This window comes from Astyanax mexicanus, chromosome 25, assembly GCF_023375975.1.
Source record: "Astyanax mexicanus isolate ESR-SI-001 chromosome 25, AstMex3_surface, whole genome shotgun sequence".
Lineage (NCBI taxonomy): Eukaryota > Metazoa > Chordata > Actinopteri > Characiformes > Acestrorhamphidae > Astyanax > Astyanax mexicanus.
In genome coordinates this window covers 22,569,692-22,592,336 of record NC_064432.1, presented here as the reverse complement: position 1 = coordinate 22,592,336, position 22,645 = coordinate 22,569,692, and the positions used below count along the sequence as shown (strand labels likewise).

The following is a 22,645-nucleotide window of genomic DNA, read 5'->3' as shown; positions in this document are numbered from 1 at the left end:
ATGCTTATTTTACCCCACATTAACCAAATAATAATCTAATAAAACATAGAAGTTACTTTAGTCATTTAATTTGTTAGTATACACTACATTATGACCACTGTGTAGTTATAAATACAGTTTTTATCAGATATGTTAATGCTGACTAATAGAATAATATAATAATAATAGAAAAGATAAAGTAAAGTAAACATCCAGAAAGATCTTTAGAGGTTTAACAGTGTAAATAAATGTGAAATCATTATTTGGCAAACGACAGGCAGCTGTTGCTCTTTCTATTCTGTGTTGTAACAGCTTAATCATTGTTCTTAAAGTAATCCAATGAATACATTCCTTTATAAACTATTTATAAATCTCCATAAAGGAGCCTTATTTTAAAGTGGTACCCAATGCTGAAAGTGATGCAGTGTCCAGTTGGCATTTTCTATGGTTTACAGTGAAGTATAATAAAAGTTTATGTACGTTTAAATCAAACACTAAAAGTTACATTAAAAAAATAAAACAAAAAAGAGGTTTGCCACTATATAAACCCTTTAACATGCTGTTGCAACACACTGCATATATATGGACAATGCTTTATTCATACATAAAAAAAGAAGAAGAAAAAGAAGAGGAATTTTAATTTATCCTTTCTGCTCCACTGTTCAAGTGTATACGTATAAAGCCACATTACATTTCCTGTTATAGCTTTAGAGCTGGACTGTGATTCTCTGGTTGTGAACTACCAGCAGAGATTAGCTTTATCTTTCTGTGTTCAGATGCTAAAATGGAATCACTGATCTTTAACAGATCTTTACAGGTATAATGTCTCGTATTCCAGGGCTGATCAGAGGACGCAGTGATGTTCTGATTGTTACACTGGTGAAAGTGTAGATGTGTGATTGTGTTTTAGCATTAAAGAAGGACAGAGTGTGATTATCACAGTCTAAAAACACTCCTATAACACTGAGATCAGCACTGATATGTGGTAATGGTGTTGGTGATCGTGACTCTCTGATATAAACTCCTTTTCCCTCCTCGTAAAAGAGAACCCAGAATCCGTTCTGTGGTCTAAATGGGATCCTGTGAATTCTCTCAGCTTCATCAGTTGCCACCCCAACAAACCAGGAGAGTTTCTGATTATAATTCTCCTTCACCTTCAGCTCCCAGTACTGCTGACCAGAGCTGAACCTCTCTTCACACAGAGTGAAGATTTTACGTTCCTCTTCTTCATGATTCTCTTTAGGTAGAATGCAGCGCACATCCTTTCCTCCGTGTGATATTCTGAAGAACTTTGGAGTTTCTTCTGAGTCTATGTTGATGTTCACTGCAGAAACAGATGAATATTTTATTATTTTACTCTGATTATAGTAGAGCTTTATTAAACCTGAAGATTCATTTCTTACCTTTAAACCTTTTCACCTGCTGCAACTCAGCTACAAACACAGAGAAGATTCACATCAATTATTACATTCTAACATTCATATAAATCATAACATAGTGTTTATTTAATTCTACTCAGTAGAGAATTCTTTACAGTATGTCTTGCATATTCTTCACTCTACTTTACTCAAACAAAACCACCATCTTCCACTGTAGAAACTCTACTGTAGTACAGTATGTGGCTCTTTGGGACTGAGCTCTCTGTGATTTTCCAGTTGATTTTCTGTTAAAATCAAAATCATAAGTATATGATGAATAAACACAGATTACAATTATTTTTTTTAGAAATGGAGCTGAATTACTGAATTGCTGCAAGTCTGTGTGTGTGTATATATATATATATATATATATATATATATATATAAATTTGGGACAACTATACCAAACAAAACAGCCCTGTAGTTCTATATTTGGTCTGGTTGAAACAGACTCTGGTTAGTTGTCACTGTTGATTTGGTTTATTTCAGCAGGTGTGAAAACAGTAATCGCACTCAGGTTCGAACCAAAACAACCACACTAACACCACACATGAGTGGCCTGGTTCCAAACTCACTTCGGAGTGAATTCAATCAATCAAACCCAACTATCGAGTATACTCCTTTCATCTGAGCTAAACAGCTGTTCAGGTGCAGTTTAACCAGATTTATTCCCCAGATAATTAACCTAATACAGTTACTAAATAATGCTGCTTAATGCAGCGCTACTACATTTACTACACAGGCATCTGCACTGCACATCCCGCTGAAAACACTGTCAGTCGACACAGTATATTAATAAATGAAATGAAGCTGAACAGATATATAACAAATATAACAGATATACTGGATTTATACTGTCTACAATAAAAATAGCTTTATTAGCTCCACAGTGGGGTCCCAAATTTGAGGTTGTAGATCATTATAATGTGATCATTAAATTAGTTCAAGTGATAGTTAGAAATTTCTGCAAACTACAAACTTAGTTAACCCTTTCATGCATAGTGGACATGAACAGTTATTTGAAAGTCATTATTTTCTATGTGAACCAGTTTTACTAATATTGATGCACGACAGCCTTTGAAGTGGACACTAAACACAAACAGCCCTGCAGCACACCACCGTATGGCCAATAATTACAAGTGTAACAACCTATATGGTAAACCATATATGGCTGAATGAAGGTCAAAAATCTATCAGCTTATAGGATTTCTGTAAGCTTAAGCCCTATCCAGATGGGATTAGTTTCTCAGGGGGTCCTGGGGTAATTTTCTCTTTTATAGGGGTCCTCTGTAGTTTTATTCCAGTCCGGAATGACCATGTACGTGCTTTTCTCAGACGTCCTCTGAGAAAATACAGGTTGAATTATCTACAGTTTTTCACTGAACTCTGAGTGGAAATGGAGGAGCTACTGAACTCGATGTCACGTGAGCGAGAAAGCCAAAAAACTCACTGGTGCTCCTGTATTTTTAATCGCAGTCCGGATGCAGGAGTTTGATCACTGAGTATAAATGTGAAATATTTTTCACAGACGTCCCCCTGAGAAAATAATCCCCATCAGACAGGGCTTTAGTGTATAAAAGCGCACCTCAGTGGGTAATATTTGTTCTGCAGCATTATAGTTTCCATTTTACTTTCACATTTATATATATTTTTTTTTTCTTCATATAAAAAGTGCATATATAAATAGTTCTTAAATGATTGGATTTAAAATACTAAAATATAGACATTTTGTCAGCATAAAAGAAGAGTAACTGTCCCTGATGTCATAATTAATGCATTAAAGGGTTAATAAGAGACGTTTTACTGAAATGCACTTCATATCAAATATTTATATTTGAACATATAGTGTTTAGTGTTTTATAGTATATTTATTCTGTTCTAACACACTTTTACCTGCAGGTGGTGCAGAGTTCATATTTAGTTGATGATCTTGTTCATTATTTCCTCCTAAAAACACAGTGTAAAGAAAAGACAGACAGATGTTGATTAAAAAAGTGAATTCTGTCTCAGTATAGAATATAACTGGGTTCAATGGATTTAGTATATAGTAAAGCACCATCCAAAATCACTCCAATGCTTGAATATCTGCACCAACCCCTATTAACTCATAATTACCTGCAGATGGTGATGAATTATGGTTTGCTTCAGCATTCTGATCCTGATTTCCTCCTATAAACACAGTGTAGAGAATACACACATATATATACATATTAATTAATGAAGTGAATTATATAGAATAAACCACATAAATACACTCCAACACCAATGTTGATTAAAGATACATTAATAAACCAGTTACTTAGTTAAAAAAATGATTAATCTAAATGAACACACGCACGTTGTATAAAATAGAGAGATCTAATCAACCTGTAGACTCTGTAGGCTGGTGAGGAGTATCTTCAGTCTGAGGTTGAGGCGGCTGCTTTTCCTCCACTTCATACAGTATCTGAGTTTCTGATTGAGATACAGAGACACTGCTGTTTAATATAGAAGCAGTTTTTTTCTCATTGATCTTGATGGATTATTATTAATTATGTAGGAAATTGTTAATAAAGGAGATCTGATTTCAGAATTGCATTAAAACCTGCTGCAATACCTGACACAATAGCAACCACCTAGCAAAGTTATACCATTGATAAATGATGCACCTTTAAAGCATTTCCTGAGATGAAAGGTTCTAGTGTATAAATGAAGAGCAGTTTAATTAACCTGTGAACCCAGACTGGAGAGGATTACCTGCACTCTGTTCATTTCTATGTTTCAGTAGTGGCTTCATCTGTGCTGCAGCTTCTGATAAACAGAGACAGAGTTCCTGCTGTTTAATATGCAGAATAATATTAATCTTGGTGGATTATTAATTATGTATCAGTAAGTTATAAATAAAGTGGATTTTACTTCTTACCTTCTCCACCTTCTGTCTTCTTTCTTTCAGATCCAATCAGTCCTTAAACAGAGAGACAGAGATCCATCCAGTCAGCAGTGTATCAGTTACTGCTTCAGAAATCAATCATGTTTAGGAGCACATTTATTACAGAAAATCACTGATGAAACTTCTCATTTAATTATAAGGGATAAAATATTAACATTAATTAAGAGCATCACTGGGTAATTGGCTTCTTAGCTTAATAAAATGTCAGGTGTGGGTAGTAACAGGCTACATTTGTACAAATTGTACTTTTTAGACTCCTTCCTCCTTAGTTCTTTTTTCATATGCAGCTTTAATAGCTTCTCTTACTAATCATAAGTCTGTTCACCAATCCAAAGTATCATGTGATTTTGTTTGACCAATCAAATTAAGCTACTGTAAATATCTGGTGCTGAGTAATTAACAGTGGTGGGCTTGATTTAATCATGTATTTTATTGGGTAGTCATATTTGATTTATGATGATTAAATTGAGTACGTAATTCAGTACTTTAGTACTGGTTTTACTAAATAATTTCTTACTTTTACTCAAGTAATTATTCAAATCACCACTTTTACTTCTACTTGAGTGGGTATTATTTTGGAATGGCAGTACTTCTACTTGAGTTCTGTGTTTGGTTACTCTACCCGCCTCTGGGAAATGGTCTCTTTCATTCAGTGAGAATGTATAATAATAGGATTAGTAAAAGTGGGGGTGCAGTGATTTTTATGTAAATTACTTTTTTGAAGTATCACAAAATACACTCCAACTCCCACAATGCCCAGCAGTGAGAGGGTGAAGAGGATGGTCACAATAAAAGCATTTTTCCATGACTCTGCACACACACACACACACACAAACACACACAAACCAATAACATAACACTGCAACATATGAATTATTAAATATTAAAAAACTAAAAATATTAGTGTTGTCTATGTTAATGCATTGACATATGTTCATTTTTTAAGCAAATTAATCACAATCACAAATGAATCACAAGAGTAGCCCCGCCTTCTTATGATATAGCATGTAGCAATATTAGCACAGGGAAAATCATTTGTTGGAATTAAACTGTAAAGAAAGTTTATTGGAGAAAATGAGCCAATCAACAATAATACAAGTGCACCAAAAATAATAATGTAAAGAGATACTACACGAGAGGGAATGCTATTACCACAGTTAGTTCTGACCCTGCAATGTGATTGGCTGAGAGGCGTTCTGTGAGTGCCATTATCAGCTGGTAACGCATTGTAACAGTGCTTACAAGCCAAACAGAGCACAGCAGTGCCAATATTACACATTATAACATGAACCTCAAGTGTATAATTGTGATTATACCACTGTTCCATTATCGCTGTTTATTGAAAGATTTTGAGTTAATTAGGAGGAGAAAATCTGGTTATAAAGAAAGTCTGGTTATAAAAACACTGCAAGTTAAAATAGTTCCATTGCTGCTCTGTTTGGTTTGTAAGCGCTGTATCATTGCTAGGTTACCTGTATGTGGACGAGTAATACATGAAGAGCTTCAGTTACAATGCATTACCGGCTGATAATGTCACTCATAAAATGCTTCTCAGCCAATCACACGGCAGGGTCGGAACTAACTATGGTATAATTAACTGTAAGACACATGGGACAAATATTAAACATACTAGAAAAGAAAGAAAGACAGAGCTAATGCTGGTTTGTATGGACAGTATAAACAGTTATTTACTCCTATTATTATTATTTATGGATTTCAGCTCATTTTCTTACCTTCTTTACATTCTGTCTCTTTTCTTTCAGATCCAGCCAGACCTTTAACACAGAGACAGATATTTATCCAGTCAGCAGTTTATCAGATACTACTTCAGAAATCAACCATGTTAATGAGCTGAATTCTCACAAAACCTCAAAAACCTCACTGATGAAACTTCTCATTTAATTCAAATGCATGAAATATTAACATTAACATGTACAATCGACTATTCAACTACAAGAAACTCAGAGCCCCACCCAGAAACGGTTCATTTGTCTGGACCCCAGAGCTATAGACTGATGTTTGACTGAGTTTGGTGAGACTAATAGCTGAGAGAGAGACAGGTCTAAGTACAATTCAAGTTTTAAAAGCAATCTTCAAAGCAAGCAAGTCTTCAAACGCCTTTGTGTTACAATTTATACTAAAGCAACTGGTGTGTGTGTGTTACCTGTAGAGGTGTATAACAGCACTCGAGACTCTTTCCTCTCCATTGTAGAATCAGAAAAACCCACAGAGCAGGAGAGCCAATCAGACGCAGAGAGAGAAACCAGCAACCAGGAGCTCACACTGATCAACCCTTCAGAATCTGAGAGAGAAAGAGAATCAATATGTGTTATCTAATAGCTCCTTTAGTTTACATTAGTGTACCAGCACAGTATTTCAAATTCTTACAGTATTTGAGTGTTTTTGAGTATTTTTCAAGACTTTAGTGGTGCCATTTGATACTCTTTTGATTTTGCAATTTTATGGGAGTCAATCTAATTTTGCCATCCCATTACTCCAAATTCCTACAGCGGTTTTTCATTTGATAACACTGTGATTGACTTCACATTGTGATCTATACCTAACGAAATGTTGATTTAACATCGTGGATTTAACCTGAAAACAGATGTAATTGATTTAAGATAAGTTACATTGTTCTACAGATAGGTAGTTGTGGTTCCTGTGTATATTGTTTGATTACAGACGGTTAAATGATGTTTACTGAGCTGTAAAACTCATGTCTTTCATGTTCAGTCTCTGCAGGAGAAGCGTGAGCAGCTTCTCCCCCAGCTCCGCTGTGCACGCAGCTACCGTAATACATGGTTTATATGTGCACTTCAACTTTTACACAGGAGAGTCATCTTTTCCCCCAGCAAATATCTTACCTTTAAGATTATGATTACTATTAATATTATGTTTTTTTTTTTCCAGAGCTTGCGTGATCCACATGGGCTGAGGGCACTGTAAACTCTACCTTTGGTGAAAATGTCTGTGCTGAGATGTTTCAGGTTCCTCCCGTCTCCGTTTGTCCATCTGAGAGATGGTTCTGGTGTCCAACCATGTGATTCACAAGAGACGTTCACCTTCCCTCCTCCAACATCAGATACAGAGAGAAAAGGAGCAGATCCTCCAACTGAGAGAGAGAGAGAGAGAGAGAGAGAGAGAGCGAGAGAGAAAGAACATCCTAGAGGTCACATACTTTACACTATACTTACATTGGTTGGTGTAAAAGTCTGGGATCTATTTTTTATTAATAGTCATGAGACATAAACTCATATTGTCTCCCATGACTCTTGTGTGAAGCTATTGTATTGAATGTTGATGCGTTTGATTTTGGCCAGAGACACTCGTCAGTTAACATGGGCTATTCTAGCCAGACACCGACGGTCACCATACTAACCAGCATTGCTTCTGTCCACTGTGGGTGGGAATGCCTTCTATGATAATATTTAAGGGCTTAAAGCTCCTCACCTCTGACCTGTAGAGACACTGTAGCCTCATCATACCACTCTTCACCCTCGTCAGTCTTCTCCACTCTGCAGATATACTCTCCTTTATCTTCTAGCCTGATGTTCTCCAGCTTCACAGATACGTTCCCTTTATCCAGTCCTCCTATCAGAGACACTCTGCCCTGGAACTGTGGATTTCTAGGATTCTCCTGGATCTCCTGTTCCTGATAAAACAGAATGGGGATGTGACCCTCCTGAGGACGAAACCAGAGAACCTCAAAGTTTACAGCGTTTAAAGATGGTGAGATAGAGCAGGGTAGAGTCACGGAGCTCCCGAGCAGACCGTAGACCGGAGCCCGAGGAACCACCACTGAGAACGGGTCTGGAGAACAGAGTAGAACAGGTTAACCCTCAGATCTTTAGACTTAACCTAATGGTTCTAATGGTTGGTTTTATCATGTGTTCTAGATCTTACCATTTCCATCACAGAAGGACAGAGAAACTAACAGCCAGACCCATCTCACCAACATGGCGGCCAACAAGCAACTGCAAACAGATAGTTATAGTTTTAGTTATAGTTAAAGGTACATTCTGTAGAAACTGAGAGCGAGTGTGTGAAATGGCTACAGCAGTCCAATTTCAAAACACCACAGAGCGTAGTCTGCCCCACCCACCCCTCCCCAGTCACGAAACTACATCGGGTTGCCAAATTCAGCAGGCTGAATCTACACAATCTACACAAAGTTTAGAGTAAGAGGAGAGGCAGAGAACCTAGGGTACGAGCGAGAGGAGAAATACAGCAATTCTAAACTGTTTTATCACCCGTATTTAGCGCTATATTGACTGTATTTTACACGAGGGAGCGCTGCGGTCTGCAGGGCTGTGCCCCGCGTGAGGGAGCTCCGTGGTCGGCTGTGTCTCCAACTTTCAAATTCACTGCCAGTATTCACTCTTGTTATATTTCTTCTTTGGTCACTGAGCTTTTTGAGACATGCTGAGGCTTTTTAGGCTGTGTAGCAGCTGAGGTTTAACTGAACCAGCTCTGCTAGCTAGCTTCTTTGCTGCAGCACTGATCGCTGTAGTGTAGTGTGGGTGCTGGCAACCTCAGGGGGTGGATGAAGAATAAAAAAAATAAAAAAATTCCTACTTACTTCTACACTTCCAACTACAAACGCCATAAAACAACATCAATATCTACACCAGAGACTGTAAAAAAAGATGGACGTCGTGTCGCCGTTCCCATTCATTCAATGAAAATGAAGCCAAAATCTTCCGCCATGTTAGCGATCCTGACACCAGAGTCTGCGCAGTAGAGTCCAGAGGAGGGAGAAAGACTGTGTTGAGACAGCCTACTCATTTAAATAACCCCGCCCCTGAGGGCTGCCTCGAGGTCACAGGCTGCAGAGCGAGGCAGAGCGGAGCTGACGGTCTGTTATTGGTCGCGCCCATAACCAGCCCTTTTACAATAACCACACCTTTTTTGAATAGAACTGAATAACCTTCTTAAAAACGAATTCTGTGGGGATATAAAAATGTGACAATATAAGCAGAGGTTACACTAGCTGCTGCATTTAGATAATGGAGGTAGAATTACAGTATATTAGAAAAAAACGTGATTGAAAGTTGTCTGTTTTGCCATTGAAACCTATGGGGATGGGTGGGGTTACACAGCTTTCTGAAACCGAACAGCAGGGTGCGCCCGACCTGTGGTGGCTTCACTTTTGAGAGACTATGCTCTGTCCAGCTATATACAGTCTATGATCTACACACACACACACACACACACACATAGCTTTTAATGAAAGTTTATGTACAAAAAAGTCATTTGGGAGAATTTTTATTGGTGTATTCATCTGGACCTGTATTGAGACAGTATAAAAATAGCTGCTAGATTCACATCAAAAAGAAAAGACTCAAGATTTCTCAAACACTGATGACATAAGTGTTAACATTAATATTAACATTTATAAGAACATTAAGTGATGTACCTGCAGCAGGTTCGATGAATTAGGTTAAGTCTCCTTCAGTCTGTGCTAATGTTGTTTTCTCTGTAATCGTCTGTGAACGTTCTTGTTGCTGCAGTCTGTCCTCATTTAGTTTCACTTATGATTTTATTATTCATTTCCTTGTTGACGCTCTATAAATACACACCAGCTCACCAGACACTGAGTTGTGATTCATTGTTATATAGGAGGAGTTTTTTTGTCCAGTAAAAAATATCTTTATTTTTGGCTAACCTAAAAAAAGGGTTCTTTCTGTAGAAACGTGGTTCTTCTATTATATCACTTATTGCACAATCATTTGGAGCATCTTCATATTTGAGAAATATTAAAGAAAATTCTGTTTGTTTGGGCAGGAGGGAGTTTAATAACCTTTAATATGTTTTTTTTGTTTTTTTCAGTGATTTTAATACACTGTCTCCATCTGCTGGATATATCTGACACTTTACAAATGAATATATTTAAAATAAGGGCTAATGACTGAATGTGCAAGAGTTATTTATTTACACATAAACACAAGGTATGAAGTTATCACTTAAATAATATATATTCGGGCATGTAGTTGTGTTTGCTGGAATGACTTAAAAGAAGGCAATTCCTGTGATTTTAATGTTTATTCTCTAGAGAAGAATAAACCTCATTGAGAATCTTTGGGATGTGCTGGATGGAGAAGAGCTGCTTTGTGCAGTGGTCAGACTCTACCATCATCAATGCTGCTGAAAGATCTTGATGAAAAATGAATAAATTAATGCAACACTGAATTGTAATAAATCTTATGACATTACAGAAGCTTATTGAAACAATGCTACAGTGAATGTGTGCTGCAATCAAAGCTAAAAGCGGTTCCATTAAATATTAGAGTGTGTGACTTTTTTTTTTTTTGGCCAGACAGTTTATTTTCTATTTGTAAATAAAAGGTACCTGGGTGGTATTGTTTAACCCCATTGTTTAAAATGCATTAGACAAACAAAAAATAGACAAAGGTAATGAAACTAAACGTTTAAAGGACGTGAGCTGTTTGATTTGTATTCAGGGTTTGTATTGATTTTCAAATTAAGTTCAGAAAATAGCCAATTTTATGGTTTTATTCATTATATTTTGACATTATCAGATTTAGTTCAATATTTTTTATATTTTTATATTACAATACAAATATGCTTTTCAGTCACGTTTCTTACTAAATATTAAAGCGTTTTATGTAATGCTTGAATAGAAATCCTCAAGATTAGGTGGTGTAATATCAGACAGACAACTGACAAAATTCCTGGCCTGTTAAAGTGTATATAAGAGTATAATATAATATATATACACAATATAATATATAATATAATGGAATGGAATGGAATTTGACTTTTTAGCAGTGAGCACTCAATATATTGTAATATGCACTGTAAATAACAGTGTTTCTATATATAGAATCGATTCGAAAGCTTGGGATTCGACTCCAGATTCTTTCCTAGTGAGTGATTATTCAGTGAATCGACTCCTTTTAGGAATCGATTCCTTTGAGGAATCGACTCCTAGCAAACATTACAGCCTGTAACAGAGGCAGAGAGTCCTGTTGTTTGTCTCAGAGAAACATGGATCAGAATGTAGAGTAAAGAGTGTTGGCTGGGTTATCATAGGTTAATTATAGAGTTTGGGGGGGGTGGGGGGGGTGGCGGGGTTCAACAAGGGCGAACAGCAGCCAGAGAGATAACACGTACCGAAGAACGAGGGACAGTCCTGAGGTCATACACGGCAAGGCAATAGTGAAGAGCAGGCAAAAATCAGCAATGGTATAAACAGTCCAGGTAATACACAAAGATCCAATGTCAGAGCGTAGGCAAAAATCAGAGTCGAGAATAAACAATCCAGGGGTCATACACAAAAGGAAAACACAGGCAAGAATAGAAACGCGTTGTAAAGTGGAAAACCAATCAATACTCAGCACAGGTATGCGTGTGAAAGGGCTATTTATACTGGCTATTCAGGTGAATGTGTGATGTCAGCGTGTGGTGCGTTCTGGGCAGTGTAGTTCGGAGACTGGAGATCGCAGGGAGCACTGAGTGTGGGAGAGACAGAAGCGCTATCAGCATCAGACCTGACAGTATCATTTAATTAATATACTCCTTTATAAACTATTTATAAATATTTATCAAGGAGCCTCATTTTAAAGTGGTACCCAATGCTGAAAGGGATGCAGTGTCCAGTTGGCATTTTCTATAACCTGATTGTATGGACTGAGGAGCAAATGGTTTGCAGTGGAGAATAATAAAAGTTTGTGTATGTTTAAACCAAACATTAATAGTTACAAAAAAGTGGTTTGCTACTATATAGATCCTTTGCAACATACTGCATATATATATATGGCCAGTGCTTTATTTGTACTTCAATAAAGAAGAAGAAAAAGTCATTTACTCATTTGCACAGGCTATATTAAAACAGATTAAAACATCTCTTTGGTTACAGATATTTTAACGAATCTTTACAGGTACAATGTCTCGTATTCCAGGGCTGATCAGAGGACGCAGTGATGTTCTGAATGTTACATTGGTGAAAGTGTGGATGTGTGATTGTGTTTTAGCATTATAGAAAGACAGAGTGTGATTATCACAGTCTAAAAACACTCCTATAACACTGAGATCATCACTGATATGTGATAATGGTGTTGACATTACTGGTGACTCTCTGATATAAACTCCTTTTTCCACCTCGTAACAGAGAACCCAGAATCCCTTCTGTGGAGCAAATGGGATCCTGCGAATTCTCTCAGCCTCTTCAGCTGCCACCCCGACAAACCAGGAGAGTTTCTTCTGATTATAATTCTCCTTCACCTTCAGCTCCCAGTACTGCTGACCAGAGCTGAACCTCTCTTCACACAGAGTGAAGATTTTACTCTTCTCTTCTTCATTTTTCTCTTTAGGTTGAAGACAGCACACTCGTGTTCCTCCTTGTGTTATTTTGAAGAACTCTGGAGTTTCTGCTGAGTCTATGGTGATTCTCACTGCAGAAACAGATGAATATTTTATTATATTACTCTGATTATAGTAGAGCTTTATTAAACCTGAAGTTTCATTTCTTACCTTTGAAACTTTTCATCTGCTGCAACTCAACTAAAAACACAGAGCAGATTCACATCAATAATTACATTATAACATTCATATCAATAATAACATGGTGTTTATTTAATTCTCTACAGTATGTATTGCATATTCTTCATTCTACTTTACTCAAACAAAACTATCTTTTCCCACTGTATAAACTCTACTGTAGTACAGTACAGGAGAATTATATTACCTGCAGTATGTGGCTCTTTGGGACTGAGCTCACTGTGATTGTCATAAGTATATGATGAATAAACACAGAGAACAATTAAATTTATTATAAATGGAGCTGAATTACTGCAAGTCTGCATGTACAAACCCAAATCAGAAAAGGTTGGGACAACTATACCAAACAAATTAGCACTGTAGTTCTATATTTGGTCTGGTTGAAATAGACTCTGGTTAGTTGTCACTGTTGATGTGGTTTATTTCAGCAGGTGTGAAAACAGTAAATTGCACTCAGGTTCGGACCTGTAAGGGCTCACCCAGAAAGGGAATCAAACTTAGGTTATTTGATCACAACACAACCACCTTACTGGGTGAGCTACCTAGTGAAGGCAGTTAATAGGACCCAAGGGCAGTGTAGACAAGACTGAGAGCAGATTAAGTTGGAATAAAAAATAAACCAAAGTTTAATTGATAGATGAATGCTCTACCACTCTTTTAGCAAAAGCAGCTGTGGTGAGAAATGGTAGGGATTGTTTTAGAGGAGGTGGGTCCAAAAAGAGAGCTAGAAAACCAAAGAACAACCCGCACCTAATGTGGGGATTTTGGCGGGAAAAAGAGAACAAAGGATGCCAGGAGGAGGCTGGCTTTCCCAGGGGTAGGGAAAAATAGTTAAAAACAAAACAAAATGGCTCCTGCAACAAAAGGAAAACTGAAAAAACTGAGATAGGGGGAAACAAAGGAGAAGAGGAAGGCACAGCCTTCCTTTTACAGATAAATTATTTATTTATTTATTTATTTATTTATTTATTTATTTATTACTCTTTTTTTGTCTCTCTTTGTTGAGAGGAAGGGAAAAGGAGGGAAAGAAAAAAATTTATGTCTCAGGGACTCGAGAGCTCGAAAGTATAAGGAATAGTAGCCACTTGGCTACTCACTCACACACAAAGACACAGCAACTGCTGGTCTGTGTTCCTCCCTCTTTTAAAACCAACCCACAGGTGTTCCTGATTAGGCATGATTGCTACCTGAGGCTGCCCGTTGCCCCCCTCTGGTGGTCGGAGGGCGCCTAGCCCTGGAGCCAGCCCTTACAGGACCAAAACCAACCACACTAACACCACGTGAGAGGAGGTGGACTCGACCCGGTTCCAAACTCACTCTGGAGCAAATTCAGTCAATCAAACCCAACTATTGAATATATTAAATGATATTAAATATATTAAAACTTAAACCTGATTTATTCCCCAGATAATTAACCTAATACAGTTACTAAATAATGCTCCCCTGTATATGGTAAACCACATATGGCTGAAGGAAGGTCAAAAATCTATCAGCTTCTAGGATTTCTGTAAACTTAAGCCCTATCTAGATGGGATTGGTTTCTCAGGGGGTCCTGGGGTAATTTTCTCTTTTATAGGGGGGTTCTGTGTGATTTTATTCCCGTCCGGAACGACTATATATATGTATTTTTTTCAGACGTCCTCTGAAAAAATTACAGGCTGCATTATCTACTGTTTTTCGCTGAACTACATGGTCCTCCAGTAATTTTAGTCCCATCCGGACGCACATCTCTGAGTTTCGTCTGCTTGCGCATAATAAAATAGCTATTTGTCCACTGCCGCACACTGTAATTATACTTTGGGTGTGCAGATAGATGTTGACTAATAAAGTGAATTCTATCTCAGTATAGAAGAGAACTGGGTTAAATGAACGTATTATATAGTATAGCAACCATCCAGAATTACTCCAATGCTTAAATATGTGCATCAGCTTTTATTAACTCATATTTACCTGCAGGTGGTGATGAATTGTGGTTTGCTTCAGCATTCTGATCCTGATCTCTTCCTAAAAACACTGTGTAGATAATACACACATATATATTAATTAATGAAGTGAATTATATAGAAGAAACCACATAAATATACTCCAACACTCAGACAGCTGCACCACTCTGAACCCCCTCTAACCCAGACTGACCTGCAGGAGGTGGTGAGGTCTGGTTTCTTTGAGGATCATGATCATTATTTCCTCCTACAAACACAATGTTGATAAAAGATACACTATTAAACCAGTTACTTAGTTTAAAAAATGATTAATCTAAAGGAACACACACGTTGTATAAAATAGAGAGATTTGATCAACCTGTAGACTCTGTAGGCTGGTGAGGAGTATCTTCAGTCTGAGGTTGAGGCGGCTGCTGTTCCTCCACTTCATTCAGTATCTGAGTTTCTGATAGAGATACAGAGACACTGCTGTTTAATATGAAATCAGTTTTTCTCTCACTGATTTTGATTGATTATTATTAATTATGTAAGAAATTATTAATAAAGAGGATCTGATCTCAGAATTGCAATAAAACCTGCTGCTGACACAATAGCAACCACCTAGCAAAGTTATACCAACCATCAGAAATATAAATGCCTCCTAGAACAACACCCTAGCAACCAGCAGAGATCACATAGCAACCAATAAGCAACATTCTATCAGCTACCAGAGATAAAAATGCCACTGCCAGAAATACAATAGCAGCCTTCTAGTAACACCCTAGCAACCAGCAGAGATCATGTAGCAAATCATTAGCCATGTTCTACTAATCCGGGTTTCTGATAGAGATACAGAGACACTGCTGTTTAATATGGAAGCAGTTTGTCTAACTGATTTTGATTGATTATTATAATTATGCATGAAATTGTTAATAAAGGGGATCTGATCTCAGAATTGCAATAAAACATGCTGCTGACACAATAGCAACCACCTAGCAAAGTTATACCAACCATCAGAAATATAAACGCCACCAGCATAAATTTTATTCACTATCTATATCAGTATGTTATTAATAAAGTGGATTTTAGCTTTGCATCTTTACCTTCTCTGCCTTCTGTCTTCTTCGTCTTGGATCCAATCAGACCTTAAACACAGAGACAGACATCCGCTTCAGAAATGAATCATGTTTAGGAGCACATTTATTACAGAACCTCACTGATGAAACTACTCATTTAATTATAAGGGATAAAATATTAACATTAATTAAGTGCATAATTGGGTAATTGGCTTCTTAGCTTAATGAGATGTCAGGTGTGGGTAGTAACAGGCTACATTTGTGTAAATTGTAATTTTTTGGACTCCTTCCTCCTTAGTTTTTTTTTTATTTAATGCACTTTTTTTGCTTAATTCATATCGTCGCTGTCCTATGAAAAACACTTATCTCCATTTTTGTCGATTTTCAGTTTAGTACATAATTTGAACAGACAAACTGTCTTTTACACTGTGTCAAAATTTCTTGATGAACGGACCAATAGAAACTCTTCAAAATTACCTGAAATAAACTGTTTTTACATTGACTTCCATTGAAAGTTTACAAGGTTTTTTCCCTCTCCTGAAAAGTTGCTGTTTTGGAGATAAGTGTTTTTCATTGGACAGCAACGATATGCATCTTCAATAGCTTTCCTTACTAATCATAAGTCTGTTCACCAATCGAAAGCATCATGTGATTTTGTTTGACCAATCAAATGTAGCTACAGTAAACACCTGGTACTGAGTAATTAACAGTGGTGGGCTTGATATAATCATGTATTTTATTGGGTAGTCATATTCGAATTTTGAATATTATATTGAGTAAGTAATTCAGTACTTTAGTATTGGGAAATTGTCTCTAATCATTCAGTGAGAAATATAATATTAGGATTAATGTAAGTGGGGGTGCAGTGATTATGTAAATTACCTTTTCGAAGTAACACACAATACATTCCAACTGCCACAATGCCCAGCAGTGAGAGAGTAAAGGTAGCAATGGTGAGGGTAGCAATAAAGTAATTTTTCCACAACTCTGCACACACACACACACAAACACACACACCAATAAAATAACACTGCAACACATGAATTATTAAAAATTAAAAAATAAAAATACTAGTACTGTATGTTAATGCATTGACACATGCTCATTTTTAAGCAAATTTATCACAATACCAAGTTTGCCCCCAACTTCCTGCCATAATTTGTCGCTACTGTTCACTATATTACTTTTTATTTATGCTGAAATATGGATTAAATTTCTCTCCCTCTCTCTCTCCCTTCTTTCCTTGGAGTAGCCCCGCCTTCTTATGATATAGCATGTACCAATATTAGCACAGGGAAAACCATTTGTTGGAATTAGACTGGAAAGATAGTTTAATGGAGAAAAATGAGCCAAATCACCAATAATACAAGTGTGCCAAGAATAATAACATAATGAGTAAATTCTTAATGATGAAATCAGGATCAGCGTGAGGAAATAACGGGTCAGACACGAGACAAGCATTAAAAATACTAGGAAATAAAGAAAGACAGAGTTACTGGTGTTTTATATGGAAACAGTTCTTTAATCTACATTATCTGCATTATTTTCATTATAATTTCATAAATTAAGTGTATTTTAGCTCAGTATCTTACCTTCTGTTTCTTTTCTTTCAGATCCAGTCAGACCTTTAACACAGAGACCATCCAGTCAGCAGTGTATCAGTTACTACTTCAGAAATCAATCTTCAGTATGAGCAGAATTCTTACAAAACCTCAAAAACCTCACTGATGAAACTTCTCATTTAATTCTAGTGTATCTACTTCATCCATAAAATATTCTGTTTACAGGCACTGAAACCTGAGTAGCTACATCTTTACCATACCTTAAGTTCTCTCTGGAGTACACGAAGCATGTAATGTCCATTTGGGTCACCCAGGAACCCAGCTTTTGTAGCCCTGATTGTCAGATTCTACGCTTCTGCTCTGTGATGACCTACAAACTCACGCATGGACGCGGACAATGATTGGTCGGTGACTAATGTGTAGTGTTGCCAGTCCCCCGAGAACGACACTAAAGGAAAATAACTGCTTAATCTGACAGTGAACATCGTAAGGGACAAAAATGTCGTGAGCTTGGCATAAATTATTGTTTACTCCTGGAAACTTCCAAACCCAGACTCATCCATTGGATTACCAGATGGAAAGCATCATTCATCACTCCAGAGAACACGTCTCCACTGCTCTACAGTCTGTTGCATTGAGATTGGTTTGGATGGAGCTGCTCAGCCCCATGGAAACCCATTCCATAAGTCTCTCTTTGCTCTGCTGTTCTTGAGCTAATCTGAATCATGGTCAACCCCAAATTGTTCAGCAGGCACTGAGGAGACCACCCACCAATCCTTTTCAGGTCTATTTACACACAGAATAAGGGAAGACGACAACATTTTCCTCAGTAATATTTGAGGGCTTAAAGCTCCTCACCTTTGACCTGTAGAGACACTGTAGCCTCATCATACCACTCTTCACCCTCGTCAGTCTTCTCCACTCTGCAGATATACTCTCCTTTATCTTCTAGCCTGATGTTCTCCAGCTTCACAGATACGTTCCCTTCATCCAGTCCTCCTATCAGAGACACTCTGCCCTGGAACTGTGGATTTCTAGGATTCTTCCTGATCTTCTGGTCCTGATAAAACACAATGGGGGTGTGACCCTCCTGAGGACGAAACCAGAGAACCTCAAAGTTTACAGCGTTTAAAGATGGTGAGATAGAGCAGGGTAGAGTCACAGAGCTCCCGAGCAGACCGTAGACCGGAGCCCGAGGAACCACCACTGAGGACGGATCTGGAGAACAGAGTGGAACAGGTAAACATCACAGGTTAACCCTCAGATCTTTAGACTTCTAAATGGTTCTAATGGTTGGTTTCATCATGTGTAGATCTTACCGTTTCCATCACAGAAGGACAGAAAAACTACCAGCCAGACCCATCTCACCAACATGGCGGCCAACAAGCAACTGCAAACAGATACATAGTTATGTACCAAGGTTTGAAAAAGGTTTAGACATCCCTGCTTCAAATTCTCTACACTACAGTTCAGATGCTTGTAAATATTCCTGCTAATGAAGGGCTGAATTAACTCCCACATGGTTGATTAAACACAAATCACCACTCTCCCCTACATGTTATAACTGAATACCCAAGTTAAAGTAGTCCTGGTGGGAAAGACTATACACTGATGGTGAATTTGGCTTGGGAGACTCACCCAAAAATGACGTTTTGTGTTAGGCACTAAGAAATGTTAGGAAAACTTTAATATAGGTAATATTTACTGTAAAAATGGGGTTAACTCTACCCAAACAAAGTGCAAGTAAATTATTGCTTTAGATGTATTGAGTAGATTATATAGTTATTTTTTTCAGTCTATAATTTGGTAACAGGATGGTGCAGATGTCTTCTTGTTTTCATAGAGTGACAAAAAATAAGAGAATAAAATAATAGAGAAGTTTAATTAAAGAGGACTTGGGTGGATTTAGTAACACATTCAGTAATTTGGATTAACACTGAAATATTCAACTCAAAAAATTTAAATAAGTCCAAAACTGAACACCATTTAAATCCTAATGAGTTAAAAATGAGTGATTGTACCAGAGCTAGAGCACGAGCTGGAGGAGAAGATCATGTTTGAACATCCTGATAAATGGAGATAAATATTTTCTCAAACATTGACGACATATAAGTGTTATTAATATTGACATTTATAAAGAACATTAAGTGATTTACCTGCAGCAGGTTTGTTGAATTAGGTAAAGTCTCCTTCAGTAACTAATGTTGCTTGTTTTTTCTTGTTGCGCTGCAGTCTGTCCTCATTTAGTTTTACTTTTCATTTAATAATTAACTTTCTTGTTGACGCTCTGTAAATACACACCAGCACACTGGACATACATTGATTTGTGAGTTTTTTTGTCCAGTAAAAAATATCTTATTTTTTGGCTAACCTTAAAAAAGGGTTCTTTCTGTAGAAACGTGGTTCTTCTATTATATCACTTATTGCAGAATCATTTGGAGCATCTTCATATTTAAGAAATATTAAAGAAAATTCATGTCTGAGTTCTGGATCAGGTGAAAGGGCCTGTTTGTTTGGGCAGGAGGGAGTTTAATAACCTTGAATATGTTGTTTTTGTTTTTTCAGTGATTTTAATACACTGTCTCCATCTGCTGGATATATCTGCCACTTTACAAATGAACATATTTAAAATAAGGGCTAATGACTGAATGTGCAAAAGTTATTTATTTACACATAAACACAAGGTATCACATAATCCCTTAAATATAAAATATTCAGGCCTGTAGTTGTGTTTGCTGGGATGATATAAAAGTAGGCAATTCTTGTGATTTTAATGTTTATTTTCTAGAGAAGAATATTTCAAGGTAGTACTATTAAATTGTTCTTTTTTTAGTTTATTTATACATTGTGGACTTTTTTACTAGTCAGATTTTTACAGTAGTCATACCTGGAATTTTGCATTGACTGGCCTAAAAAAAAGCCTCCACCTGGATTTAAGTAAGTAAATGATGTGGGGTTAGTTAATGTTGCAGTTGGTCTGCAGGTTTAGGTTCAGCAACAGTATGTGCTGAAAGAATGAGGTCAGCTGACTACCTGAATTAATATACTGAATATAGACCAGCCTTGTGAAAAAAAGGATACTTTAATTATGCTGAAATAAGTCTGTATTTGTTAATTACTACTTGTTTGTAATTAAAATTATATATATTTGCACTAAATTTATAGTGCAAAGAGTATAGTCATGTTATTTTCACCACTATTTAAGATAATTTGAGTATATTTACATGAGCTGTCCAACTATACATTAAAAAAAAACATATTAAAGGTGTGATTAAAATCACATTCTTTTTGAAAAGTGACATATATCAACTGGTCAAAACAAAAAAAAAAGTTATTTTACCTATACTAAACAAACGATAAAAGTTCATTACCAGTTTTATTGCAGAAATATCAGCTTCTAGGACACATTTAAATAAAAGTAGTTTTTCATAAAAAGTACAGTTTCATAAAATAATACTAAGCATATATTTTTATTAAGGACATCACCACTACAAAATTAGCACAGCTCAATAAAGTATATATATTTTTTAAAGTATACTGAAATACAGATTAAGAGAGATTAAAAATGTATGTATGAATAGAAAATGTATACTTTAATTATTCTGCATATAGTTCAAGTACACGATTGTTATATTTAAATATGCAGGTTATTCCATCAATAGATTTTTTCTTCCCTGATGATCACGGCCATATTCCAAGAGGACAATGTCAGGATTCATGGTGCTGGAATTGTGAAAGAGTTCAGAGTTCAGGGAGCATGAGATCATCATTTTCACACATGGATTGAGAGAGAGTTCACCACAGAGTCCAGATCTTAACCTCATTGAGAATCTTTGGGATGTGCTGGATGGAGAAGAGAGGCTTTGTGCAGCTGTCAGACTCTACCATCATCAATGCTGCTGCAAGATCGAAAGGTGGTTCCATTAAATATTAGAGTGTGTGACTTTTTTTTTTTTTGGCCAGACAGTGTATTTTCTACTTGTAAATAAAGGATACCTGGGTGGTATTGTTTAACCCCATTGTTTAAAATGCATTGTCTTGTATACAGGCTACAGGTGTAGGTAGACAAACAAAAAAAATAGACAAACGTAACGGAACTAAAGGTTTAAAGGACGTGAGCTGTTTGATTTGTTCAGAAAATAGCCAGTTTTATGATTTTATTCATTATATTTTGACATTATCAGATTTAGTTCAATATTTTTTAAAAATATTTTTCTATTAGAATTGCAAATATGCTTTTCAGTCACGTTTTTTATTAAACATTAAAGCTTTTTATGTACTGCTTGAATAGAAATCCTCAAGATTTAGTGGTGTAATGTCAGACAGACAACTGACAAAAGTCCTGGCCTGTTAAAGTGTATTTAAGAGTATAATATAATATACAATATATAATATATAATATAATATAATGGAATGAAATTTGACTTTTTATAAGTGAGCACTTGCTGTCTTGTAAAATACACTGTAAATAACAGTGTTTCTATATATAGAATCGATTCTAAAGCTTGGGAGTCGACTCCAGATTCTTCTCTAGTGAGTGATTATTCAGTGAATCGACTCCTTTTAGGAATTGACTCCTTTTAGGAATCGACTCCCAGCAAACATTACAGCCTGTAACAGAGACAGAGAGTCCTGTTGTTTGTTTGGGAAAAATATGGATCAGAATGTTCACTATCCAGCACTTTTAAAGTATATATTATATACTATATATTACTGCTGTAAAATTAACTCTACACACATAAACTACCGTAAATAATCTTATTCTCCAGTGAGGACTCAGAGAAACGAAACTGAAGGGTGTAAATGACTCAGTGAGAGTCAGGGGTATAAAGTAGAGAGTGTTGGCTGGGTTATCATAGGTTTATTATAGAGTTGGGGGGGGGGGGGTAGTGTAAGGTTATCAGTGGTTGATCTTTTGGGAAATACTCTCTGGAAATACAGCTCTGGAAAATAAAATAAGAGACCACTTAAGTTTCTGAATCAGTTTCTCTGATTTTGCTATTTATAGGTTTATATTTGAGTAAAATGAACATTATTATTTTATTCTATAAACTACAGACAACATTTGCTCTGTGTTTGTAGATTGGTGGCAGCAGGTGAAAGGACTTAAATGTAAGAAATAATTCTCTTCAGGTTTAATAAAGCTCTACTATAATCAGAGTAATATAATAAAATATTCATCTGTTTCTGCAGTGAGAATCAACATAGACTCAGCAGAAACTCCAGAGTTCTTCAGAAC

General features: G+C 36.5%; 1 protein-coding gene across 1 annotated transcript in view; it reads right to left on the bottom strand.

Moving 5' to 3' along the window:
• Positions 1-779: 779 nt before the first annotated feature.
• Positions 780-22,645, bottom strand: part of LOC111197134 (butyrophilin subfamily 2 member A2-like) — a 116,266-nt gene continuing 94,400 nt past the window's right edge. The window contains exons 8-15 of the mRNA XM_049472378.1: positions 15,872-15,913; positions 15,148-15,234; positions 14,983-15,036; positions 14,797-14,859; positions 3,765-3,851; positions 3,291-3,344; positions 1,383-1,412; positions 780-1,303 (exon numbers count right to left, since the gene is read on the bottom strand). Of these exons, the coding sequence (XP_049328335.1) occupies positions 780-1,303; positions 1,383-1,412; positions 3,291-3,344; positions 3,765-3,851; positions 14,797-14,859; positions 14,983-15,036; positions 15,148-15,234; positions 15,872-15,913 (941 nt within the window). The remainder of the gene's footprint in view (positions 1,304-1,382; positions 1,413-3,290; positions 3,345-3,764; positions 3,852-14,796; positions 14,860-14,982; positions 15,037-15,147; positions 15,235-15,871; positions 15,914-22,645) is intronic.